We start from the raw sequence: 27,941 nt of genomic DNA, 5'->3' as shown, positions 1-27,941 counted from the left end.
TCTGCCCCCCCCCCCTCCCACACACTGCTGTCGTCTCTATTACTCTCAAAACCGCCCCCCCCTCCCTCCCCCGACCGCGTGCCATCTCGGGTGGTTCCGCGAGTTCTATACGGCTGGCTCGCTCGCCGCTCTGCTGGCTGGCTCCGGCTCCTGGCTCGCTCGCGTGCTCCGTTTGGTCACTTGGCCGAGTGTTGACCTTGACCTTCGCTTGCTCTTTGATCTGCTCATCCGCTCGCTCGCTCGCCAGTCCGCTCGCTCCTCGTCGCGTTTGCTCGTCCCGCCGGCTCGCTGGTCTGCTCCTCTAACCTCGCTCATCGGTCTCGCCGGCTCGCTCGATCCGCTTGCCCGCTTTAATCACGCGTCTGCAATATCAGCTCGATTTCTTGGCTGGCTCAATCACTCATTCGCTCGCTCGCTCGACCGCTCGCTCTTCTGCCTGCTGGCCGTCGGTCTTCGTCTCCCCTCGCTCGTTCGTTCGCCAGCCAGCCCCCGGTGTGGCGGTGTGGTGGCCGTGGCGATATGGTGGCCATGGCGACCGGTGCCCCTAGCAGCACGACGAGGATTTGCCGCTGCGGTTGAGCCTCCCGCTGCCCCCGGGCCCCTGCGCGTCGCTGCTGCTGCCCTCGAGCGACACCGTGTCCGTGTCGTCGCGCTCCGTGCCCAGCAGGTGCTCGTTGCTGAGCACGTGGCCCACGAGGAAGCGTGCCGCCTCGTCGATGTTCTTGTTCTCCTGCTCGCGCACACGCACACGCGCACACGCACACGCGCACACGCACACACGCACGCACACGCACACACGCGCACACACGCACACACGCACACACAAAGACAACGGTCCCCCAGTATTAGCCTTGAAGGGGCTGCTGGGGCAAGTGCTGTTAGCGAGCACCCATGAAGGTCGGGACGATACACGAGGGGGTGGGTGGCCACCACCACCACCACACCCGACCCGCCTTTGCCTCCCGAGTGGCGATGTTTACTACACACCGCACCAGGTAATAATTTGAGGCCGAGTTTACCTAGGAGAGGCCCAGGTCCGGTTCAGATAATCGTCACCGGTGTTGGCCGTGAGCGGGAATCGAACTCGCCGGATTCGCAGCGCAGCGCGCTAACTGCTGCACCACCGCTCCCCACACAGACACACACACGTGCAGATCAGCAACCATTGCCCTCCTCCCAACACCAGGCATGACCCTCATGGCAAACAGAGCCACGAGACTCTCCGAGGAGGTTCTCCTGGGTGATCAGGCGTGATCTTAGCGCCAACAACAACAACGACCACCATGGAAATAGTTCCACAGCGGAGGTGCCGACCACCGACGCTCCTTTACACAAAAGTACCGGGGCGCCGAGAATCACCTGCCCGGGAGTCACCGTGACCACAGGTCACCCCCAGTCACTCAAGTCACTCCAGTCGGACACCCCAGGGGTCACAGGACAGACGGAGCGGGTTTGTCGACGCTTAGTTGGGTTAGGAACCCCGCCGTGGGAGAGCAGGGAGAAGAGACGTGGGGAGGTGTGGGAGGGGGAATGGGGGGGGGGGGGGAGTAATGGGGGGGCGCGTTCTCTCCAATATTCCATGCCAGTTCCAAAATTGGAACGTTTGTCACCCGTGGCAATTTTCAAAAACGCTCTTTAGATCAATCAACTGGAAAACACTCGAGATGTGGGGAGAATGCGGGGGGGGCGGGTGGGGTGGGAGACGGCAGAGAAACATTCGTCCCGGCTAAAAATAATTCCGGTAATTGGACCGTAAGTGCAGGTTCCGAGATAAATAGACGGCAGAGACGATGTGCAAGCTCGCTCGCGTGTGCGGTGGGGTAAGGTGCGGGGTTGTACGCCACCGACAACCAAATCGCGGTTCCCAGATGTGCACGACGAGAATGTTGTCCACTGCAAGCAAGAGCTGCGCAACTGCTCGCAACCGGTTGCGGACACGTGCACATCGGAGCGATTCAGTTGCGTGCAACACTCGCGCAAATGCTCACAACCGGTTGCAGATACGTCCACTCTGCGAGCCAGAGACTTGCATAGAGACTCAATTAATTACAAAGAGATCCATAGACTCGGAGACACCGACTTACATTAGAGACAGAGTTACACAGCAACCAGTGACTTAAGAGTGCCATAGACTTAAGAGTGTTGTCGAATCAGTCGATTAATCGAATCGGTTGCATCATCGATTATAGAAGCAATCCATATTTATTTTTCCCAGGTAGGGTCCCACCAAGGGATGTAGCTCTTTTTAAATCCTTTATATTAAGTTGACTTGCTTGCGCGCTTACGACCGTGCAAATCGTTCGGTCGTTTTTTAACCCACTTCCCGTGATCCAATCGAGCTGACATTTTGCACACAGACACGTTGTGCGTGACAATTTATTTTCGTGACATTTTTTTTCCCAAAATGTTCCACTTTTTAGAAAGAAAAAAAATTCATATTTAATTTAAAATACCAATGTGATAAAAATGAAACGCTTACTCAAGAAAAACAGAAATGAATAATAAAATAAAACCGATGCCACGCATATAAAGGATTTATAGTGAAAAACTTTGTTTTTACGCGTTAATTTTTTCAGATGCAACCTGGCCAAACAAATGACGAAGTGGCTGATCTTGGTGGAAAATTTATAGCAGCCAAATACTCGAAATCTCACGTTTCTAAAATGTGGAACGAAAAACCGGAGGACCCAGAAACAAAATCGATGGAACGGCGGCGAGAGACATGGAAACTCCAAATATACAGCAGGCATCGTCAGGGTCGGGATCGAACCCACACCCTCCTGTATACCAGGTGAGGTAGTCAACATCTCCTAGCCACCGTGATGATGAGAGAGACACGAAAACTCCAAATATACAGCAGACGTCAGGTCGTGATCGAACCCACGCCCTCCTGTATACCAGGTGAGGTAGTCAACATCTCCTAGCCACCGTGATGATGAGAGAGACACGAAAACTCCAAATATACAGCAGACGTCAGGTCGTGATCGAACCCACGCCCTCCTGTATACCAGGCGAGGTAGTCAACATCTCCTAGCCACCGTGATGATGAGAGAGACACGAAAACTCCAAATATACAGCAGACGTCAGGTCGTGATCGAACCCACGCCCTCCTGTATACCAGGCGAGGTAGTCAACATCTCATAGCCACCGTGATGATGATGAGAGAGACACGCAAACTCCAAATATACAGCAGACGTCAGGTCGTGATCGAACCCACGCCCTCCTGTATACCAGGCGAGGTAGTCAACATCTCCTAGCCACTGGTGGCGGATCGAGTGTTGTTGTCGTTGTTGTTTCGGCTCCCTCGCCGGTGACCTCGAGGCAGAATTCTAGTTAAGGGGAGGAGCTTAAGATCTTGTCTCTTGGATTTCCTCTTCACTTCATACAGTAAATTTGGCTGTGACTGTCCCACCTGAAGACGCAGACTTGTGTTGCCTCCAAAACGTCGTGATATAAATCGGGTTATTTTCATGTATTATTTTATTATTATTATTATTTTACCTACGTGACTTTAGCGATATAACCTAAGAGTACGTTTGTTTGTACTCTTGTTCGGTTAGATAGCGTAAAATATAAATGCGTCGTTAAACCCTCCACCACCCGACCCCACAGCTAATCGAGTCAGGTTTTGGTCATGTAAACAGAACGTTGCCCTTTGGTTCTTTCGGTAAAGTCACGCAGAAAAGTGATAACAGATCACGATGTTTCGATCGCCACACAGGCGATCGTCCTCTATGCCACCTGAGGACGATCGCTTTGTGTGGCGAGAGGTATTCCTCGATTCATCGATTAGCATCGAATCACGATTCTAGAACAGCGATTACAGTGTCACGGGATAGTTGTAGCAATTGGCGAGATGGGTGGAGGAGGTTTCTCAAATCCACCACCCCCCCCCCGACTTCTCTCCACGCAGCAGTATCTTGCAGTGGCTAGGAGATGTTAACTACCTCGCCTGGTACACAGGAGGTCATGGGTTCGATCCCGACCCTGACGCATGCTGCTGTATATTTGGAGTGTGTGTAACTCTCTCATCATCATCACGGTGGCTAGGAGATGTTAACTACCTCGCCTGGTACACAGGTGGTCGTGGGTTCGATCCCGACCCTGACGCATGCTGCTGTATATTTGGAGTGTGTGTAACTCTCTCATCATCATCACGGTGGCTAGGAGATGTTAACTACCTCGCCTGGTACACAGGAGGTCATGGGTTCGATCCCGACCCTGACGCATGCTGCTGTATATTTGGAGTGTGTGTAACTCTCTCATCATCATCACGGTGGCTAGGAGATGTTAACTACCTCGCCTGGTACACAGGTGGTCGTGGGTTCGATCCCGACCCTGACGCCTGCTGTATATTTGGACTACTTCAGCAGTGTTTTTCTTGCTGTGGTTGTGTCCCACCTGATGACGGTCGCTTGCGTTGCGATCGAAACGTCGTGATCTATTATTATTTTTCTACCTACGTGGCTTTACCGAAAGAACCAAAGAGTATGGATTCCTGCAGTCACGAAAGCTTCAAATCAAGATTAAACAGAACGTGCCACAGCCAGTGTGCATTGTGAGAGTAAACACACTGCAACGTTTGCAATCAACGACACGTTCATGTTTACGCGATCGAACCCCTAAAAAAAACTTTTACTATGGATAATATTGGTCGCGAAAGGCTCCTGCTACGACCACCACGACGTCTCAAACTCGCGGTTGTTTTGTAATCTGGCTTCCACTTGGTTCTAATAAAAACACGGAGCACGAAACCTTGCAAAGTGCGACTTCGGGATTAGACGGCGGCGGGGCGGGTCTCCGTCCTCAGCAGCAAAAAAACCACAGCGCTGACGACGCGTTTCTCAACACCCTCGGCCACCACCACAGCCACCAAAGACAAAGACCCCCCGTATAGCCTTAACAGACTGTAGGGGCAAGTGCTGTTAACCAGCGCCTATAAACGCCGGAACGGTACACGAGGGAGTGGGTGGTCAGCACCACGCCCGACCGCCTTTGTCTCCCTAGTGGTGATGTTTACACACCGCACCGGGTATTCATTTGAGGCTGAGTCGACCTAGGGGAGTCCCAAGACCGGTTTAGATAATCGTCACTGGTGTTGGCCGTGAGCGGGAATCGAACCCGGGTCGCTGGGTTCATAGCGCAGCGCGCTAACCGCTACACCACCGCTCCCCACCACCACAACCACCCCCACAACCACCCCCACAACCACCACCACAACCACCCCCACAACCACCGCGTGTGTGATGGGAGATAAGGGGCGCCCCTGTTTCGTGCGACGCTGCCGCCGTCTGCGCTCCATCTAGCCGGATCGCGCCATGCGACACTTTTCCCAAGTCAAGTTAAAGGTGTGCATCGATTCATAAAAAAAAACACACGTGGAGCTGGGGGGGGGGATTTTCGCAGACGACCATCATGACTCGTGGGTTTCGGCTGGGTTTTTTGTTGTTGGTGGTGGTGGCGGCGGCGGGGTTTTTTTCCCCATCGTGTGTAAAATTGAGAAAAATAAATTAACATTTTTATCAAAGTTTTGTGACGCCCCCCCCCCCTCCTCCAGCTGATAAACCAGTCAAGAAACACGTGGCAGGGTCACGAGGTGCCTCTGCACAACACACAGGCGGTGGCGGCAGGACTGAAGCAGCAACAAGTTGGCACACGTTTGGTCGACGCGACGTTTTTACCAAGTTGCTCTGGTCGGGTGGAGGAGGGGTGGACGACACGCATCTTATCCAAACCCAAAAACAATTAATTAGAAACCACCGTCTTGCTCATTTGTTAAGCGCTTTCCCGTTCTGTAACGCAGTCGTTTTTGGCGCTCCCTCCCCATTTCGGTCGTTTCAGCGCCGATTTCAATTAAATTCGTTGCCGTGACTCGATTGTAAATAAATACAAAGAAACTTCCGATTCTGATATTGGATCGTGTCCTTTTGGTGCTGACGACACGCGCATCCTGGCCACCTGAGTTTTCACCTTGGCTAAACAAAGTCCACCGTAAATCATTACAAGCCTTTCGTCTTCCAATGGCTATACTGCCGATGACTCCACACTCCAGATTATAAAGACGCTTGAAAAGGCGGCGAGACGCACCCCAAACGTGTGCCCAGTGTCAATAAAGTCACACGAATCTGCTCGCAAACAAAGATGCATGCACGCACATTCACACATGTATGCAAGACAGACTCACCCCCCCCCCCCCACCGTGTAGCCTCTAATAGACTGTTGGGGCAAGTGCTGCTGCCGAGTAGCAACTATGAAGGCCGGCACGGCACACGAGGGGGTAGGTGGCCTGCACCACGCCCGGTCGCCTTTGTCTCCCTAGTGGCGATGTTTACACACCGCACAAGCTACTCATTTAAGTCCGAGTTGACCTAGGGGAGGCCCAGAACCGGTTGAGATAATCGTCACCGGTGTTGGCCTCGGGCAGGAATCAAACTCGGGTCGCCGGGTCCGAAGCGCGGCGTTGCGCTAACCGCTGCACCACCGCTCCCCACACACCAAGACAAAGACAAAGACCCTCCATATAGCCTGTAACAGACTGTAGGGGCAAGTGCTGTTAGTGAGCACCAATGAAGGCTGCAACGGTACACGAGGGGATAGGTGGCCAGCACCACGCCCGGTCACCTTTGCCTCCCTAGTGGCGATGTTTACACACCACACAAGCTACTCATTTAAGTCCGAGTCGACCTAGGGGAGGCCCAGAACCGGTTGAGATAATCGTCACCGGTGTTGGCCGCGGGCAGGAATCGAACTCGGGTCGCCGGGTCCAAAGCGCGGCGTAGCGCTAACCGCTGCACCACCGCTCCCCACACACCAAGACAAAGATCCCCCATATAGCCTTAACAGACTGTAGGGGCAAGTGCTGTTAGCGAGCACCTATGAAGGCCGCAACGGTACACGAGGGGGTGGGTGGCCAGCACCACGCCCGACCGCCTTTGTCTCCCCAGTGGCGATGTTTACACACCACACAAGGTACTCATTTCAGGCTGAGTCTACCTAGGGGAGGCCCAGGACCGGTTCAGATAATCGTCACTGGTGTTGGCCGTGAGCGGGAATCGAACCCGGGTCGCTAGGTTCATAGCGCAGCGCGCTAACCGCTGCACCACCGCTCCCCACACACCGAGACACGTTACACACGTTACACACGCGCACCTTGGCGGAGGTGTGGAACCAGCCGGTGAAGCCGTGCTCCTTGCAGAACGCGTCGGGTATCAAACTCTGGTCGCCGGGTCCGAAGCGAGGCATAGCGCTAACCGCTGCACCACCGCTCCCCACACACCGAGACACGTTACACACGTTACACACGCGCACCTTGGCGGAGGTGTGGAACCAGCCGGTGAAGCCGTGCTCCTTGCAGAACGCGTCGAGCTGCGGCGCAGCGGCGCCGTCGGGCGCCTGGTCGCTCTTGTTGGCGAGCAGCACTGCGGGGATGGGGCCGCCGTTACTCAGCATCACCTTGGCGTCGAGGTCGCTCTTCCACTTGGCCACGGCCTCGAACGTGGAGCTGCGCGTCACGTCGAACACCACGAAGGCACCCACCGCCTCCTTGTAGTAGACGCGGGTCATGTTGCCGAACCGCTCCTGGCCTGCGCCCGTGCCCGCGCATGGAGGGAAGAGTGGGTGTCAGTCGCGGAGGGTCGCAGAAAGTCGGGGTCAAAGAGCATGAGGGTCACGGAGGGAGGGTTGGTGTCGGTCACGGAGGTCAGGGTCAGAGCATGAGGACCATGGAGGGCCAGGAGGGTGTCAGTCACAGCGGGTCACGGAGGGTTAGGAAGGATCAGGGAGGGTCAGAGCTCAGGGTCATGGAGGTCAGGAAGCCAAGCGAGGTAACAGAGGCACGGAGGAGCTGGACGCCAACGCCGGCAGGAACGACCATCGATATCGTCATCGGTCAAGGTCGAGAGGTCATCACAGACAGAGCCCCGTCGACGTCACCAGCGGACGTGCTGACGCCCCCCACAAGGTCCTCCACCCCGAGCCAGGCCGCGCCTCCCAGAGGCAGAGGGAATCCCGCGGCAGGCCAGTGGGCCCCTGGGTATTGTGGCTCATCTGTCGATTGTCATCTTTCTACAATCGGCCCATAAATAGATTTGCCCCATTAGACACCACGGGGATTTTTTTTTAATTTCTTATGTATACCCCCCATTTAGGTTTGGGCAGCATTTTCGATTTTGCACGCGATGCAGTTTGTTTCGGCCTCCGATTTGCTTCATCGCTGCTATTAGTTTTTTTTGCACGGGATCCCACGGCTTTACACGGTAGTCGGAGTAGTAGATACGTACCAAAAAAAAAAGTACGCACCAAGCGAACGCGCACCAGCTCTGGCGATATTGAGACACCACCCCGGGTAATCATTTGAGGCCGAGTCGACCTAGAGGAGGCTCAGCACCAGATCAGAAGATCGCCAGGCTCGAAGCACAGTGCGCTAAATGCTAAACTAATCTCTCCACACAACAAAGACAAATATCCCCCGTATAGCCTGCACAGACTGTTGGGGTAAGTGCTATTAGCGAGTAGCACCTAGTAAGGCTGGCACGGCACACGAGGGGGTGGGTGGGCTGCATCACGCGCGGCCGCCTTTGTCTCCCCAGTGGCGATGTTTACGCACCGCACCAGGTACTAATTTGAGGCAGAGTCGACCTAGGAGAGGCCCAGTACCGCTTAAAGATAATCGTCACTGGTGTTGGCCGTGAGCGGGAATCGAACTCGAGTCGCCGGGTTCATAGCGCAGCGCAAGAACCACTACACTACCGCTCCCCACACACACACCACCACACACATCCATAAAAACACACCCAACCACACCCATATAAACACTCCGGAAACTTGCGCAATTACCAACACACGCACACACAGACCACCACTACCACACACAATCTCCCACATTTTACACACAAATATCCACCATAAAGCTTTAACCGACTCTTAGGGCAAGTGTTGTCAGCGAGCACCACCTACAGAACCCGGCACGGCGAGCAAGCGGGTAGTTGGTGTGGCCGGGTCACTACACCCCACGCCCACCAGCCCGGCCGTCTTTGTATCCCCAGCGGTGAAGTTGACATACCGCACCAAGGCACTGCGCTCATTTTCAAGGCCGAGTCTACCTAGACGAGGGCCCCAAATGCGTTCAGCACATCATTCGCCACCGACGTTGGCCGTGCGCTGGAATAGATCACGGGTCGCCTGGTAGAGAGGGGGGGGGGTCCATAGCGCTAACCACTGCGCCACCGCTCCCCCGCATGCTCGGGCAGGAAGTGTAAATGGGAAGCGGGGGGGGTGACGGTTGGGGCACGGGGCGAGTCACGAGACTCGGATTAGGGGGGTAGAAGGAGGGGTGGAGGGGTAGGAGGAGGGGTGGGTAGGAGGGGTGGGTGGGGGGGTAGGAGGGAGAGTGGGTGGGGGGGGTAGGAGGGAAGGTGGGGGGGGGGAGGGTCCCTCCTTCCAAAGTCATCGCTCACTGCTCAGTCACCACAGCAAGCGCCACTAAGACCCCCCCCCCCCGATCCACGCGGTGTGACCCACACAGCCGTCCCGGGGCAAAGTGCTGGGTTGCTGCCGTCCGCACCGCCGCTGGACCCGGCATTCAAAATCGGTGCTCGTTCAGGGTTACGGTGCAGGACTTGCCCCAACATCCATCCACAAAGACAAAGATTCCCCCCCGTATAGCATTAACAGACTGTTGGGGCAAGTGCTGTTCTAGCGAGCAGCGCCTATGAAGGTCGGCACGGCACACGAGGCAGTGGGTGGCCAGCACCACGCCCGGCCGCCTTTGTATCCCAGGTGCCGATGATAAACAGCACCTGGTCATTCATTTGAAACCGAGGCTACCTCGGGGAGGCCCAGAATCAAACAGCCGCCGTTCGCCACGAAGTGGCGGTGACGTTACCACCGCACTCGTGCCAGGCTAGGTGCAGAAGGCTCACTGCTGGCAGGCTACGTTGACAGACGCAGGTGCCATGGGTTGACCGAGATGCACCAGCTGCGCTCCCCACTGCGCCAGCCTGCTGCGTTTTAGCCACCCGGCGCGCCGCTCGTTGCTGTGAGCGTCGCTCCTCCGCCCTCCGTTGTTGCTGGAGGGCGACTGCCTCCAACTGCCCAGCAGCGTTCTTCGCGAGCCTCCTCCACAGAGGCCCATATTGTCACCGCCGGTACCAGTCATCGGCAATTCCACTCAGCTCCACATCCCTCCTGTATCACATCAGTCCATCTTTTCTCCAGTCCGTGCCGCGCCGGCTTATCCCCCTCTATCCAGCCAAACAGTACTGTGGCGCCCTGCTTTGTCATGCGGTGGCTGGGCATACCGACCGCATGACCCAGCCAACGCAGCCTCGCCTGCCAGAGGAGCCCATTGAACGAGACCGCGTCCAGATCTTTCAGGGATCTGCGAGCTCCTTAAACAATCCAGGCTGGATCCCAGGAGGCAGGCCAGCCTCAACGTTTCAAGCCGACGCAGATGTGCTGTTAAAATGGCTCCACGTTTCGCAAAGCACACACACGCACGCACACACGCACGCACGCATACACGCGCGCATACCAGCGCACGCACGCACTGGCATGTGACGTGCAAACACGCCGAGGCATGTGACATGCGCATGGACACGCACACGCGCGCGCACATTCACACGCAACATTGTCCAAGTGAAACCCACTGGGCAGATCAGACACGAAACGAGACCTATAAACGACTCCCATTATAATCCGAGTAGAAGGCAGGCATCAACGGAATTTACATTCGAATTGCCCCAGTGGTAGATCAAGCAATGCGCATCCCCCATTTGGTATCGTATTTCATCTTAACATGTTCCAAGGCCACCACCTCCTTAACCTCCTTCCGTTCTCTCTTAAAGCCTCGCCACCTCTTCTACATCGCCCATTCTCTCCCCCCCTCCACTCCCTTCCCGTCCCTCCCCTCCCCGTTCCGTGATCCCCTAAGCTATACCTCTGTCGCTGTCACTCATTCCTCAATACCTCGTAGCGTGCCCCTTCTAACTCGTTCCATTCTGTGTCACCGTTGTGTAAGCTACGTCATCAAGAGCCTTGGGTGAAGGCGCTCTCGAAAAATATACAATTCTATTAGATGTACAGCCTTTCATTAATCCACTGCTGGATCAAGGCTTCCCCCATGCTTTGTCGATCTCGGAGTGGGGGGCGGAGGGCAGGGGTGGGTTAGACCATACTTCACCACGCTGGGCTGAAGGAGCGACCCGCGATGGGCCATTTGAGACGCTGCCCACCACTGATGGTCGGCCACGTGGGAAGGCCTCATCCAGCAGTAGAGCGACCAAAGGCTAGCCCCACACGCACCTGCCGTGCTCAATGTCGCACCCCACAAGAATGTCCTGAGGCCGCCGGTCGGCTGGACTGAGAGACGGCATCAGAGGCAGGTAAACGCGGACGCGGCGAGAGGGGGGGGCGGTGCGCTCGATGCGGTGTGCCGCCGGGTGACGGAATATTTTCTGGTTCGCCGGCGCGGACAGACGCCGTGCGTGAAAAAAAGACAACAAAAATAGAAAAAAAGACGAAAAAATAGACTAAACAAGACGAAAAAAGAAAAGACAAAAAAAATTACAACAAAAATAGAAACAAAGACAAAAAAAGACTAAAATGTAGACTCAAAAATAGACTAAAACTTTTTACAAAAAAATGACTAAAACATTGCTCCTTCATGAGCTTTCCTCTTAAAGGGGTGGGGGCCTTTTGTCCAACCCATACTTCACCACGCCGTGGTCAGCGCAAGTTGGTTGAAAACGAGAGAGTCTCGGGGGACGGGCTACGCAGGTTCAGCTACCGCTCGCCACGCCGTTGGCCATGACGGCAGAACGTCGAAAATGAACGGGACAGTCCCCCCCCCCCCCCCCGTACCGCCCTCTCTGCGGTGAGTTGCCGTTTTCATTGCGCGGTGTGCTAACCGCTGCGCCACCGCTCCACTGATGATTACCCTTCCCTCATTAAGGGGGATGGGGCTGCAGTCAGGGCAGGGATTAAACGCAGAATTAGAGCCGAGGGCAAAGTGTTTATTGTTTGGGGCTGCGATAAGGATTTACTCCTAACAAGGGTTAAGGCCAGTTTAATATTCCTTAGGATTAGGATCTAGATGGCAGTAGCTATGGTGTTGCTGCAATGCCTGGCTAAAGTCACATGACGTCGCTGTTATTATTATCACTATTATTATTTCAAATCGGTGCCAACTATGGACGTGGTCCAAACTTGAGGATTAAGCGGAAAAAACAAACATCCTAAATTTGGCCCAGATCCGAAATTCGGGATGATCCTCAAAAAAAATGTTCGTTTCGGATTTGTGCGCGACTCCACTTTGCTGCATTGGTCGCCAAATGCGTGGCTGCAGAAGAAGTGATCGTCGAGTGAGTCCCGTGGTCATGATCAGGCCAAACATCTGTGTCGGAAAGAACACTTCTCCACCCCACGCGGCCAAACAATTTAAACGGTTTAAGGCCGCGGCAATGGTTGTTGTTGCCCTCGTCGATGATGTGTGTACAACTTATATCGCGCCTTACGTAGCCAAACCACGCGAATCGGAGGTGCGATGTTTCAGCGCGCTCACCGTGAGCGAGTGGAGGGACAACGCTCACCGTTGCGTTCAGCGATTTTGGTTTCGCGGCGTTTCGCCGAAAAATCCGCGGTCCGCTTCTTCAGCTACGACAAGCTCCAGAACGTCAGAACTCTGCCTCGAAGTCACCGGCTAGGGAGCCCAACAACAACAACACTCGGTCCGCCACGGTGGCTAAGAGATGTTAACCGCCTCGCCTGGTAAACAGGAGGTCGTGGGTTCGATCCCGATCCTGACGACGCCTGCTGCTGTATATTTGAAGTTTGCGTGTCTCTCTCTCCCCCCGTGGTCACGTGGATTTTTCTCTGAGTCCTCCGGCTTTCCTTCAATATTTAGGATCAAAGAGAGTTTGTAGTATTTGGCTGCCATAAATGTCCACGTGATAAGCCACTTCGGTTGAGCTATCATTTGTGAAAGCCAGGTCTACAGAGCTCAGTGAGGCTTTACCTGGTAAAATAAAAATCGTTTGTTTATTGTTCAAATACTGCCAATGTTGGCCATGATCAGGATTCAAAATTAGGTCGCCGGTCGGTTAAACCACAGCGCGGTTTCGCTAACTAATGCGTCAACCTCTCTACAACCACCACCAAACCGCCTCCGCCCATCCCAGACACAAGAAGATAAAGATGCCCCCCCCTCCCCCCCCCCCCATGTAGCCTTGTAACAGACTGTAGGGGAAAGTGCTGTTAGCGAGCAGCACCTATGAAGGCCGGCACGGCACACAGACAAGGGGGCGGGTGACCAGCAGCACAAGCTGATAATCGTCAACCATCCTGGTCGCGAGGGGGGACTCGAACTCGCTCCAGACACACACACCAACACCTTTAATAATTTCTGAAAGAACTTGGGGGGTGAGCGGGCGGGCGGGCAAGAGGAATAAATGCACGCAGAAAAATAAATAAATAAATAAATATCTAATCCTAGCGACGAACCGCGATCCGCTAATAGACAGGAAATGTTTGACGGGAAGATTGTGGGTAATTTTGCCGATGGGCTGTAATTGACTTGCACGTGGATGGAGGAGAGACGCTGCAACGGTTGAGTCACCGATAGCTTTTCACTGCCAATATGGGGGAGGTGGGATGGGAGAGGGGGGCGAAGAGGGGGGGAGGGCGAAGGGGGGGGGGCCCTGCCCCTATCATGCGTCGGGCATTGTAACAATACCAGTCGACGTGCATCGCCACACCTCACAAGACTCCGAGCATTGCCGCCACTCCACGGCTCGCGGCGCTCCGTTTGAAGTCTGACGCTGGCCACGAGTGGAGCCAACATCGGAACATCGGGGAGGGGGGGGGGTTGGGGCTTGGGGTGGGGGGATGCACAAAGCGAGACGGATCGGAACCGAGGAACAACGCAGAGAGTCCCGTGATCGCGACCGCCCGGGGAGAGATGGAGCCGCCGTCTGCGTCCGCGGGAGTCGAGTTGCGGACGAAGGACGCCTGAGTTCGATTCCAGACTCGGGCGCCGCTGAGTGGAGTTTGTTTGCTTTGATACCGGAAAAAAAGGTCCCATGATGCAGCGGCTCACCCCCAGAGCTGTGATAAATGCTCTGATAGTGCATTGTCTTTGTACTGTTCGCCTTTTGGCGTTCTCTGGTTTGACGCTGGTGGTGAGACGAGACCCTATTAGAGCACGTTCACCACACGTACTCTGCTGTGTGGTTAATGCAAACTTGATGCCTTGCGAAAGGTTTCTATTTGGCGTTTGAACATCTTAACACAACTCCTGCTGTTTTACTGCCGGAATGGGTCAAAACCTCTTCTTATTTTTTCATAACGGAGTGTGTTCTCACCCCCCCCCCACCATCACCCCCCGTTTCCTCCCATAGCTAACAGAACCCCCATAACGATGTCACCGCTATCGGCCTAAGGATCCCCAGTGCAAAAGAATATTCGCCGAAAATGACGGAAATGGGAGTACGCACCATCAGCATCACCATCACCAGCATCATCATCATCATCAGCACCATCATCAGCATCATCAACACCATCATCATCATCATCAGCACCATCATCAGCATCATCATTATCATCAGCAGCAGCAGCGTCACCTCCCGCTCCACTACCCACCCCACGTGGCAGGACCCTCCCGAAACGGAGTCTTTGAGACTCGGCGCGAGGCTTGCCTGGGTACACAAGTGGAACACTAATAATAAGCGCGTCTAATGTCACAACAACAATACTCTCGTGCGATAATAATCATAACAACTAACACGTGTAATGTGGAGCGCAAACGTGGCCCGTTTACAGGTCGCGATGCTGTTCATATCGGGTTCTTAAAACATCACTTGATGCACCACTGCTCCTGGGGTGGACCGTCAGTGGATTGATCACGGCTAACGATGATGACGACGCTGTAAATTGACCCACGACCCCACACAAATCCCCGTGGTGTGCTGGGCTGCGGCCCCAGCGAACAACCCCTCCCCCCCCCAAGCTCCCCACAACCACCCCACGGAGGCGGCTCCGACGCAGTTACACCGCCTGCGCACACTAGAGATGCCCCTCCCCCCCACCCCGGGCCCCGCCCCCTCCCCGTGTAACCACGCACATGAAGCCGAACTGTGCAGGCGAGACGTTTTCACCACCTACATTGTTGTTAGTGTTCAAACTCTGTGTGTCTCTGTATGTCTCTCTCCCCCATGTGTTTGTCTCTCTCTTTATGTGTGTGTGTCTCTCTCTCTCTGTGTGTCTCTCTCTGTGTGTCTCTCTCTCTCTCTGTGTGTGTCTGTGTGTGTGTGTGTCTCTCCGTGTGCGTCTCTCTCTGTGTGTGTGTGTCTGGCTCTCTCTGTGTGTGTATGTGTCTCTCTCTCCACGTCTGTGTTGCGTCTCTCTGTGTGTGTGTCTCTCTCCGAGCTTGCATTTATTCACACCTGATGACGGTTGCTTGTGTTGCAATCGAAACGTCGTATTCTATTAATTTATTTTATTTTCTTTCTACGTGACTTTACCGAAAGAACCAAAGAGTAATTGTTAATGTTGTTATTTGCTTTTAAATCCCAGCTTGAATTGTTTTATTTATCGTCTACTGACATAGTGGGGGGGGGGCGGGGTAGGGGGGCGGGGCGGTTTATCTTATTGCACAAAAAAATCCAAGGACATACAAAAGTGGGATGCAGTGAATAGCAAACCGAGGCTCAAAGACAACCGATGCAATTTGCAGAAAGCATGTGCACGCATGGACCGTGTGTGTGTGTGGACCTTGTGTGTGTGCGCGCTTGCGGGGAGCGGTGGCGCAGCAGTTAGCGCGTTGCGCAAACGAACTCCGCTCCCCCCCCCCCCCCCCCAAGTACGATTCCCGGTCTTGGGCCTCCCCCCTAGGTCGACTCGGCCTCAAATGAGTACCTGGTGCGGTGCGTAAAACATCGCCACTGGGGAGACAAAGGCGGCCGGGCGTTGAGCTGGCAACCCACCCCCTCCGGGTGCCGGTCTTCATTATGTGCTATCTAAAAGCACTTGCCCCCAACAGTCTATGAAGGCTACACGGGGGATCTTTGTCTATAGAGTGTGTCTGTCAGAAGGCCTCGCCCGAGCAAGTGTCACCATCCGCCGCCGTGATCGATCCACTGCTGGATGAAAGCTTCCGAACCATCGCCACCTCCCAAGGTCTCGTGACGCAACAATCCATCCGGCTCCTGCACACGAGCCAATTCCAACGCTTCCCCCTCTTCCCCGCTCTCCTCCCCTCCCTCCCCCGCTCTCCTCCCCTCCCTCCCCCGCTCTCCTCCCTCCCTCCCTCCTTCTCCCCTCCCCTCCCCTCGCCTCGCCTCGCCTCCCCTCCCCTCCCCTCTCTCCTTCTTCCCGCTCCCCTCCCTCCCCCGCTCTCCTCCCTCCCTCCCTCCCCCTCCCCCGCTCCCCTCCCTCCACTCTCGCCACGCTTCTTTGCGCATTCTTGTTCAGTTTTTTTTGCCAAAATTGCACGAAACCCAAGAGTCACATGTCCGCTAACGAGGGGTGAAAGAAAGGCCTCTTGATAAGTGGTGGCCAGACGTACGGAGTGGGGGGGGGGTACCCGCTAAGCCTGCAGGGGGGGGGGGACAGTTACATGGGGGGGGGGGGGGTTGGGGGGGGGCTGGTGGGGAGAAGGGGAAGTACATCTTGTGCAACAATTCCCCGGCAGGGTCACGAGAGAGGGTGGAGGCGTTGCCGCGTGAATGTGGAGAGCCACAATCTGACTGCGCAAGGCGGAGTGGCCCCTACCCAGAGAGCGAAGCTCATCGCTAAAACGTCGTCATCCACGGTCGATGAAACTAAACTTTAACTTTTTTATTTTATCAAGCGACCTGGCCACGAGTGATAGCTCAACTTAGTGGCTTATCACGTGGAATGTGTAACAGCCGATTGCTCTAAACGCGTGACGTTGATTCTAAATGGAGGGAAAACCCGGAGGGACCTGGAGAAAAAGCCACACGACCACGGAGAGAGAAACACAAACTCCAAATATAATGTTTTACGTGCACAATAAAGTAATTGCATTTGTTTTATTTGCCACACAGCCAGAAAATGCGGCAAATCGCTAACCTTAAACACCCAGTCGCTCATCAAAGTTTAAGGCAGTATACTAATATATAAACACGCAGCTCTGACATTCTGAGATTAACGCGGCACGGATTCTAGATTTGAAGGTTTGGTGACTGCAAGGATTAATTTTCTTAAGTTTTTTTTTAAATGTTTTTTTACCGAAAAAACCGAAGAATGCGGCACGGATTGGTTGAAGTGCGTCACGTGACCGCGAGCAAGAGACGGATGAGTGAGAGTGAGGCAGAGCCGTGCTCTGTCCACTGCGGTGGTTGTTCGGGGTCGCCAAAGGCTGTGGTGTAGTACTATAGTAATAGAGCAAGTGCAGAATCACTGAACCGGAATTTATAGCTCGAAAGAATTTAGCGCGGGGCCCTTGAAAGTGCAGGGCCCGTAGCTACTACTACACGTGTAGCTACTAGTGCTACTACTACTACATGTGTAGCTACTACTACATGTGTAGCTACGAGTGCTACTACATGTGTAGCGTCTAGTGCTACTACTACTACATGTGTAGCTACGAGTGCTACTACATGTGTAGCTACGAGTGCTACTACTATTACATGTGTAGCTACTACATGTGTAGCTACTACTACGACAATCCGTCACTGCACTGAGCGCACCTGAACAGCCCCATTGTGACAATTGGGCTGCACGCCGCTGGCGAATGTAGCGCGCGCCTATCCGTTGTATGATTTCGAGACGGAGGGCGTCGCCGTGACGAGCCAGGTTATTGTAAATGGTAGAGCGGATAATCAGCATCGCGGCACACACCAAAGACAAAGATCCCCCCGTATACCCTTAGACTGTCGAGGCAAGTGCTGTTAGCGGGCAGCTATGAAGGCCGACACGGCACAACAGGGGGTGGAGGTGGCCAGCCCCACGCGCCTGGCTGCCTCCATCTCCCCCAGCGACGATGGTTACACATCGCACCAGGTGGTGGTGGTGCAGGGTGCAGTGTGTGTGGTGGTGGTGCAGGGTGCGGTGCGTGTGGTGGTGGTGCAGTGTGTGGTGGTGGTGCAGGGTGCAGTGTGTGTGGTGGTGGTGCAGGGTGCAGTGCGTGTGGTGGTGGTGGTGCGGTGTGTGGTGGTGGTGGTGCAGGGTGCAGTGCGTGTGGTCGTGGTGCAGGGTGCAGTGCGTGTGGTGGTGGTGCAGGGTGCGGTGTGTGTGTGGTGGTGCAGGGTGTGGTGTGTGTGGTGGTGCAGGGTGCAGTGCGTGTGGTCGTGGTGCAGGGTGCAGTGCGTGTGGTGGTGGTGGTGGTTCAGGGTGCGGTGTGTGTGTGGTGGTGCAGGGTGTGGTGTGTGTGTGGTGGTGCAGGGTGCAGTGTGTGTGGTGGTGGTGCAGGGTGCGGTGGCCGTGCAGGGTGCGGTGTGTGCGGTGGCCGTGCAGGGTGCAGTGCGTGTGGTGGTGGTGCAGGGTGCAGTGCGTGTGGTGGTGGTGCAGGGTGCGGTGCGTGTGGTGGTGGTGCAGGGTGCGGTGCGTGTGGTGGTGGTGCAGGGTGCGGTGTGTGTGGTGGTGGTGCAGGGTGTGTGGTGGTGGTGCAGGGTGCGGTGTGTGTGGTGCTCGTGCAGGGTGCGGTGTGTGTGGTGGTGGTGCAGGGTGCGGTGTGTGTGGTGCTCGTGCAGGGTGCGGTGTGTGTGGTGCTCGTGCAGGGTGCGGTGTGTGGTGGTGGTGGTGGTGCAGGGTGTGTGGTGGTGGTGCAGGGTGCGGTGTGTGTGGTGGTGGTGCAGGGTGCGGTGTGTGCGGTGGTGGTGCAGGATGCGGTGTGTGCGGTGGTGGTGCAGGGTGCGGTGTGTTTGGTGGTGGTGCAGGGTGCGGTGTGTGTGGTGGTGGTGCAGGGTGCGGTGTGTGTGGTGGTGGTGCAGGGTCCAGTGTGTGTGGTGGTGGTGCAGGGTGCGGTGTGTGGTGGTGGTGCAGGGTGCGGTGCGTGGTGGTGGTGCAGGGTGCGGTGCGTGTGGTGGTGGTGCAGGGTGCGGTGTGTGTGGTGATGGTGCAGGGTACAGTGTGTGTGGTGGTGGTGCAGGGTGCGGTGTGTGTGGTGGTGGTGCAGGATGTGTGGTGGTGGTGCAGGGTGCGGTGTGTGTGGTGGTGGTGCAGGGTGCGGTGTGTGTGGTGGTGCAGGGTGCAGTGTGTGCGGTGGTGGTGCAGGGTGCGGTGTGTGCGGTGGTGGTGCAGTGTGTGGTGGTGGTGCAGTGTGCGGTGTGTGTGGTGACAGTGCAGGGTGCGGTGTGTGTGGTGGTGGTGCGTGGTGCGGTGTGTGTGGTGGTGCAGGGTGCGGTGTGTGTGGTGGTGGTTGCAGGGTGCAGTGTGTGCAGGGTGCGGTCCTCGTGCAGGGTGCAGTGTGCAGTGTGTGCGGTGCGAGTGCAGGGTGCGGTGTGTGCGGTGGTGGTGCAGGGTGCAGTGTGTGGTGGTGCAGTGTGTGGTGGTGCAGTGTGCGGTGTGTGTGGTGGTGGTGCAGGGTGCGGTGTGTGTGGTGGTGGTTGCAGGGTGCAGTGTGTGCAGGGCGCGGTCCTCGTGCAGGGTGCAGTGTGCAGTGTGTGCGGTGCGAGTGCAGGGTGCGGTGTGTGTGGTGGTGCAGGGTGCAGTGTGTGCGGTGCAGGGTGCGGTGTGTGCGGTGCAGGGTGCGGTGTGTGGTGGTGGTGCAGGGTGCGGTGTGTGTGGTGGTGGTTCAGGGTGCGGTGTGTGTGGTGGTGGTGCAGGGTGCAGTGTGTGTGGTGGTGGTGCAGGGTGCAGTGTGTGTGGTGGTGGTGCAGGGTGCAGTGTGTGTGGTGGTGGTGCAGGGTGTGTGGTGGTGGTGCAGGGTGTGCATGGTGCTGCAGCCGAGACGTTTTTTCGCCACCGCCAACCGTTTTTGGGCACTTCGCCCATCTCCGACAGGGCCGGGTCGGGCTGCGTTCGCTCTAAATGCGTCCTGGTGATAATGATGGCACCGCTTGTGATGGCATGGGACTGTGACGGGTGCTCAGCCGCTCGCACAAAGCCAACCCCCCCCCCCCTTCAGCACAACACTCCGTGGAATAAAAATAGCGGCCCACAAGCGTCGAAGGCCGAAATTTTACGAACAAGTAGCAGCGTGATCGCGTTCGAGTGATTGTCATTCACCACCCTTCCCCTCCTCTCTCTCTCTCGTGTTAACAATTTGTCCACTAATTTCTCAACGTAATTCGATGTCCCCCCCACCCCCAACCGATCGCGCCTCGGGTCAGCGCCACGTCGTCGTCACGAGACGGAGACTCCGTTCGGAAATCTCGAGAAGAAGCGAGCGGCATCAGCCACGCACCCCCCTCCCCTCCCCTGCCCGTGTGTTGTTAGGGGGATGGCCCACGGAACCAGATATCATAAAGCGACCGCTAAGTTTGCACCTCCCCCCCTCCTCTGCCCCCCACCGTTCAAGTGACACGTCTGGTCCGTACAAAACGACCCACGGAAGCGAATATGAGACTGAAAACATATTGTCCTGCGGAGGGAGCTGGTAGGAACGTTGGGTTGCTCGGTCAATGGCCAGGGTCAACGGCGGCGTGGTGTATTCCGCAAATATGGCCGACTGTAAGGGCGGGCACAAGCCGGCGTGAGTAGATTAAACGTTGAGTTTTACAAGGGCACCACGGGGTGACCAGCCCCTCCCCACCCAGCCCACCCAGCCCCTCCCCACCCCGCCCTTCCCGATCCCTCCCATTTTTGGATGCACGACGTACGGACGGACACAATAATCCCCTGTGGGCTGGTGTAACCAGGAGGTTCCTACCAGTATAAAGAGAACCTACTTGCATCTAGACGTAGACCTTTTGTTACTGCCTGCTCATGCCCGAACGTTGGTTCTCGTTTGTTGAGATTCGCGTGCGTTTCGTTTGGTGACAACAGTGCAGCCCCCTCTCGCCTGTCAGTTGGGTGATAACTCCTCAAGAACCTCCTCCCCCCCCCTCGCTGTACTCCATCAGCGGCAATATCAACGACGTCTTTCGTCTTTCTTGTTGTTGTTGTTGCGGCTGGCGCTAACGCAACACCGCGGTGGCTAGGAGATGTGAACTACCTCGCCTGGTCTACAGGACGTCGTGGGTTCGATCTCGACCCCGACGCCTGCTGCTGCTGTATATTTGGAGTTCGCGTGTCTCTCTCGAATCCCCGTGATCGCGTGCATTTATCTCCGGGTCCTCCGATTTTTTCCCCCCTCCACATTTAGAATCAACGTCACGCGTTTATACTATTTGGCGGTTACACATTTGCACGTGACGATGGGGCGCTTCTGAAAATGAGATCCATAGACTCAGTGGCAGAGGTCGCAAACGGGTTTTGATTCCTTACCCGTACCCGGCCGGGTATCGGGTAGGGTACGGGTATGGGGTGCGGCCGGGTACGGGTAGCCGGGTATCGGGTAGGGGGTACCCGATTGCGACCTCTGCTCAGTGGGCCCAACCCGGTAAAATTTAAAATAAATAGTGAAAAAAAACCCTTCACCCCCCCCCCACCCTTGACCCCCCCCACCCCATTAATGGCAATTACTACAACTCAACCGTGTGTTAACTCGCTGAATATCAATAGAATAGAAAATCGAGGGTAGAGGTGGAGGGGGAGGCCGTCAGGATTTTAGGGGGAGCTGTGCAGATTCGGATTGGGGGTGAGAGGCGCTGTGGGGGAGGGGCTGTGGGGAGGAGATGCTGAATGGGGGGGAGGGGCTGTGGGGGGAGGGGCTGTGGGGGGAGGGGCTGTTGGGGGGGGGGAGATGCTGAATGGGGGGGGGGAGATGCTGAATGGGGGGGGGGGGCTGCCCCTTGCGCGTGAGTGAGTCACGAGGTAGCGCAGCTCGTGCAGACGATCACGATTTGTTTCATTATTTCCTTACTGCCTCTCCCCTCTCTCTCCCCCACCCACAAGAGCCATGGTCAATCCGCTGCTGGATGAATGCGACCTCTCCACCCCTTGCAATCCGACGCGAACTCACGATCCCCAGATGTTTCACAATCCACCTTGCAATCCGCTCAAAGCAGGAGGCAAACCAAAATAAGAGAAAAATATTTTTTTCTCGAATTCTGAAAAAAAAAAATCTAAATTTCAAGAGCCGCAATGCTGTGTGTGGTGAATACGAGACGGTGGTGGTGGTTGGTTGGTGTTGGTCCTTAATAAAAAAACGTTGCTAAATCCTAAGAAAGCCACCGAATGCGACTCAGGGGAGGCAACGGGGGCCGACCCCCAGGGCTTCAAGCGATCTCCTGCACTCATCCCTGCCTCTCCTCGCAAAACTTGGGATCTACTGCGAGCCTGACTTGACGATCGTCATCATCGTCCACTGCTAGATGATGAACGCCTCTCACACAACCAAGTCTCCCACGAGCCTACGAAGCGGCAATGAGTCACGGCCACAAGAGACTTCAACTAAAAAAAGAAACACATCCATAATAAAGGTTTAAAAATGCGGGTGAGGGCGCATTTACGCCAACCAAAAAACAACCTATATTGTGGATGATATTGGTCGCGAACGCCTACGTGTTGAACTAAAAATAATACATTTCTTTTGCCAGGTAAGGGCCCGCTGAGTGATTAGCTGCCTTTTCAGAAGCGACCTTGGTCATCACAAGTGATAGCTCCACCACGCGGCTTGTCATTGTGGACATTTCTAGCAGTCGCCAAAGACTCTGAACGCGTGACGTTGTTTCTAAAATGTGGAGGGGGGGAAAAAACCGGAGGACTCGGAGAAAAATCCACGCGACCACGAGATGAGAGAAACGCAAACTCCAAACATACAACAAGCATCAGGGTCGGGATCGAACCCCCGACCTCCTGTATACCAGGCGAGGTAAACATCTCACCACGGGAGAGAGAGACGCGCAAACTCCAAACATACAACAGGCATCAGGGTCGGGATCGAACCCCCGACCTCCTGTATACCAGGCGAGGTAGTTAACGTCTCACCACGGGAGAGAGAGACACGCAAACTCCAAACATACAACAGGCATCAGGGTCGGGATCGCACCCACGACCTCCCGTATAGGAAGTTAAAATCTCCTAGCCACCGTGACGCACAGAGACGGACGGTGGTCGAGACTAACGACGGAATGGCAGCCAAAGGCTGGAGCGACGCCCTCCACCCTGGAGATGGAGCGACAAAATCGATTGGCGTGCGTCTGTGCGGGTCGGGGGGTGGGGACTGATCGCGTGACCACAGGGAGGGTGGTGACGATTCGAAGATGGGGGGCGGTGCAGACGCCTTCATCCAGCAGTGGATGGATCATGGCTCATGACGACGACAAGTTGGAAGGAGGTGGTGGTTGGTGGTGTCAGAAACCACCCGTGGTCACACATTGGCTCGGCACCGTGCTCGTAGCGTGAGAGAGACACTTCTGCAATGCACAGTACTGTATGTACACTATTATACAACAACCACAACGACTGGGACACACACAGATAAAGATCTCCCGCGTAGCCTACACAGGCTGCTTGGGGCAAGTGCTGTTAGTGAGCACCTACGAAGGCCAGAACGACCCACGGGCGGAGTGGTGTGGTGAGAATCATGTCCGGTCACCTTTGTCTCCCAAGTTCTGATGGGATATTTTGGTTTCACTCTCGATTTGAAGAAGCGTTCGTGACTGCAGTATTCCATTCTCGTGACTTTACCGAAAGAACCAAGGAGTATATATTTTGGTTTGTTTTACACACGGTACTCATTTAAGGTTGAACTGACCTAGTGGAGGCCCAAAACCGGTTGAGCGATCCATCACTGATGTTGGCCGTGAGCGCGAATTGGGAACTTTGGTTCGTTGCGCAAGCGCGCTAACCACTGCGCCTCCACTACCCACGACACACAATAAAGACCCCCCCCCCCACCACCGTATAGGCGTACCAGACTTTTCGGGCAAGTGCGGTTATATCACGAGGTACGGCCACCACCAGGGCAAGCCGCATTTGCGATTATCTGAACCGATTCCTGGGCCTCGCCTAGGTCGACTCAGCCTCCAATGAGCAAAACTGGTCCGGCGTGTAAAGACCGCCACTGGGTGAGACAAAGGCGTGTGTGGGGTTTTGGGCCACCCACACCCTCGTGTTCCGTTCCGGCCCATCAAACGTGCTCGCTCCACACGAGAACACACACGCGCGCAACAATGTAACGCTTTAATTATATTTGCCTGCGGTGGATTGCTTCCTACAAGCCTCTAAAACGTGTGTTCACTAAATGAAGGGCATTCGTGCAAACGCTACGCGTCATGTGAAATGCTCCGAGAAGCATTATTTTATGACAAGTGCGCTAAGTAAATAAAGACCGATGTTATAATAGGGCCCATCAGCCATGGTCCATCCACTGCTGGATGAAGGGCCGCCTCGCCCCCCCCACCCCCCAAGTCACCGCCACCTCGATTATTACGAGCCATACGATCCACTTGCAGCACCCTTCCACGTGAACGGATTCACCGACACGAAACCGGAATGAATAAGTAGCGCTGGTTCGCTGTAAATGGGCTCGATTTGATCTTCATGGGTGGAACGGAGTTTTGTTAAGAACACTGACACACCGGGGGGGCGGGGGGGCATCACCAATCCGGTCTACGATGTCGAGGGAGGGGGGACACTGCTGCTGTGTGTACATGTGGCCCAATTATCCTGCCGTGAAAATGCAACTGCAATGGAATTTGTCAAAGCATAGTTACCCCACCCACAGTACCACCACCACCACCGTACCACCACCACCACCACCGTACCACCACCACCGTACCACCACCACACTACCACTAACACCACCGTACCACCACCACCGTACCACCACACTACCACCACCACAGTACCACCACACTTTCACCACAACACTACCACCAACACCACACTTTCACCACCACACTACCACCAACACCACCGTACCACCACACTACCACCACCACACTACCACCAACACCACCGTACCACCACCACCGTACCACCACCACCGTACCACCACACTTTCACCGCCACAATACCACCACCCTACCACCACCGCACTGCTCCACTGTGGAATTCCCTCCTCCCATCACCACCGAGGCTTTGCAACACAAATAGCGTCGCTCAATCCAAGAACCCCATTACACTCGTTGACGCCAGTGCCGTTTGTTGATGGACGCTTAGGGTTTTGTGCCTTTTGGGCCCCCTGCGCTCAGCAAACCGTGATATTACATAAATACACATTCAACTACTACAGGAGCCTCCTGATACAAGCGGTCCTGAGACACTCAATGGAGGCGTTCCTTGACCGATAAACGGCATGACTATGAAATATTGTTGGGAGTGGAGTGGTGGCGTAGCGGGTGGCGCAGGCCACTGCCAACCCAAGCACCCGAGTTTGATTCCTGGCCACGGCCACCATGGGTGGCGAGTGATACCTGGAACCGATGTTTGGATTCCCACCCACCCACCCACATCCACCAAACGGCACTGACCAGTGTGGTGAAGTATGGTCAATAAACTCCCACGACCGAGGAGGCCTTCATCCAGCGGTGGATTAATGCCTATAAATTGAAATTGCTGTAGTTGGTGTTGCTATTAAAATCACACACGGCCATGAATACCCAACGCTTAAGAATGCTAAAGTTGCCCCATAGTCTGGCTCTGTCCATCGCTCACCGCTGCTTGGCATCAGATGAAGCGCCCCCCCCCACCCCCGTGAGTCAGCGATGTCAATTCTAAAAAAGAACTAGGGACATTTAAATTCAGATATCGTGGCCCTGACGATGACGGGGAAAGATGCCTTCAATCCAGCAGTGGACAGAGCACATCCGCTGCTAAATCGGCAGCATGAGGTCGGTTCAGCATTGCACAAAAAAGCGGCGTCGCCTTACACCCGCAGGAATTATGCAACGAGCACATCACCCGGCGGTCAATGCCAATGCTGGATGGAGAGGGCCTCCGCCCAAATCCAAAGTCACCATCGCTCCATCTCCTCGATGTCTCGGGGGCATCGCTCCCAGCCCCGTCTTGCCCGCCCGCTCGCCCTTTGTTCTGCCACTCCACGGTTCATGGTCTCGGACCACATCACTCGGCCATTGGACAGGGTGCTTCAAAAACACGTTCACGCTTCTGATGTTTGTTTTCTTTCTCAGAAGCAACGACACCACAATAATTGCACTACCCTCCGGGTTCTGGGGACAACCTGGAGAAGATTCCGGGCACGCGTTGACAATGAAAGCGGACAAGTGGACACTCTGACTTGTTGAAGCTATTAACACGACATTTGTTATCATGTTACAGTGTATTATCCGTTCTTTTTCCAATAAAAACCATCGTCCCATATAAAAGTGTTAACACATTTGTTTTGAAGCACCCCGTACAATCAAGCCCCTACCGTGCGAAATAGGTCACACAGTCTGATTGCACGGCTGCGCGCATGCCATCCACGGCGTCCCCCCCTCACACACACACCACTCTTCCTGCCCAACTGTAATCGCGACCGACGTTTCGAGATTTACTCAGCGCGATGCGTTCGCTCGCTCAACGTCGACATTTGCTCTCCGCGGCGAGAAGGGTTCTCGTAGCAGTCGTAATAATAACGACGCACGGCAAAGCCCCTTTGTCAACCCGCTCGCTGCTGAATGAATGAATGTCTCCCACCCCAAAGCCACGTGGTGGATCACGTGGCGGCTGTAGGACCATACTTCACCACGCCGGCTCAGCCCCTCATACAAACCCCCCCCCCCCCCCCCACAGATTCTCAAATCGAGGTGTGGGATTTTATGGGGGTTGTTTGACCATACTTCACCACGCAGGCACACCCGACCCAAGTCGCAGCTTACAACTCACATCGACCCCCCCCCCCGACCCACCACCGAAATCACCTGCCTCCTCCTCCTCCCTCCCCATCCCCTTTCTCCACCACACACCCCAATAAAAAAAAACTTACCGGCAATGTCCCATAGCTGGAGTCGAACCAGGGTGTCGGCATCCCAGGTGACGACTTTGAGGGCGAAGTCGACGCCGATGGTGGCGCGGTAGTTGTGCGAGAACAGTTGGTGCACGTATCGCTTGATGATGCTCGTTTTCCCGACGCCCAACTCTCCGATCACCAGCACCTTGAACAGATACTCCTTCTTGTCTGTCGCCATGTCCTACCGACTCTCACAGCGCATGCTCTCTCTTGTTTGGTTTGCGTTTCCTGTCCCCCGCGGGCGCGTGCTCCGTTTGATGTCGCGATCTATTTTGGTGTTTTTTTTAATTGTTTGGTTTGGTTTCGAGTCGACGTTACAAATACGCGGTGCTCGTCTCGTCCTGCTCCCACCGCCCAGGGCTACGCCACCAAACCAAATCAAAGCAACCACCGTGAGAGCTTGCGTCGACGATGTTGCTAGAGATGCGATTTTGGTGGCGGTGGTGGTGGGCCCTCCACAAACACAAACACGCCCGCCGGAATCTCACACGGTCCACCACCACCACGAGTTGTTGTTGCGTCTTGTTCTTGGCTGGTGTTCAAAGCTCAGAGACGCCCTCCAGTAACGAGAAGTAGAATAAGAAGAATACTCAGAAGACGACCGGCTGGCTATCGGGGGGGGGGGAGCGGAGAAGAAGTTTTCGCCCGATCGTGGTGGTGATGGTGGTGGTGGCAGTACCCGTGGCAGGCGAAAAGTGGAGCGAGTGCGGAGATGGAATAAGAAGGGCGTGGAGTCGGGGGGTGGGGGTGGTGGTGGTGGATGATCGTGGGTGATGATGAGTGACTGAGGAGAGAGTGGTGTGTGTGTGTTAGGGGGGGATGGTGAACGTGGTGGTCGTGGTGGGGGTGTGGTTGGATTAAGCCAGATCAGCTGATGCCCGTGTGAGTGGGGGACGTGAAACGAAAGCGAACCGGCAGTACCGGTTGTGGGTGTTGCGGGAACTGCTGCTGCTCATGATGCTGATGGTGGTGGTCCGCCCTC

At 55.4% G+C, this 27,941-nt stretch overlaps 1 protein-coding gene across 1 annotated transcript; it reads right to left on the bottom strand.

Moving 5' to 3' along the window:
• Positions 1-61: 61 nt before the first annotated feature.
• On the bottom strand, positions 62-27,941 carry LOC144947888 (ras-related protein Rab-32-like). Its single transcript, XM_078877267.1, has 3 exons — positions 26,936-27,941; positions 7,309-7,583; positions 62-730 (listed from the first exon to the last, which is right to left on the bottom strand). Exons 1-3 carry the CDS (start codon positions 27,135-27,137, stop codon positions 545-547), a joined length of 663 nt encoding a protein of 220 aa, XP_078733393.1. The 5' UTR covers positions 27,138-27,941; the 3' UTR covers positions 62-544.

This window comes from Lampetra fluviatilis, chromosome 47 (genome assembly GCF_964198595.1).
Source record: "Lampetra fluviatilis chromosome 47, kcLamFluv1.1, whole genome shotgun sequence".
Classification (NCBI taxonomy): Eukaryota; Metazoa; Chordata; class Hyperoartia; order Petromyzontiformes; family Petromyzontidae; genus Lampetra; species Lampetra fluviatilis.
Note: the sequence above shows the minus strand (reverse complement) of the source record. Positions and strands in the feature narration are given on the sequence as shown.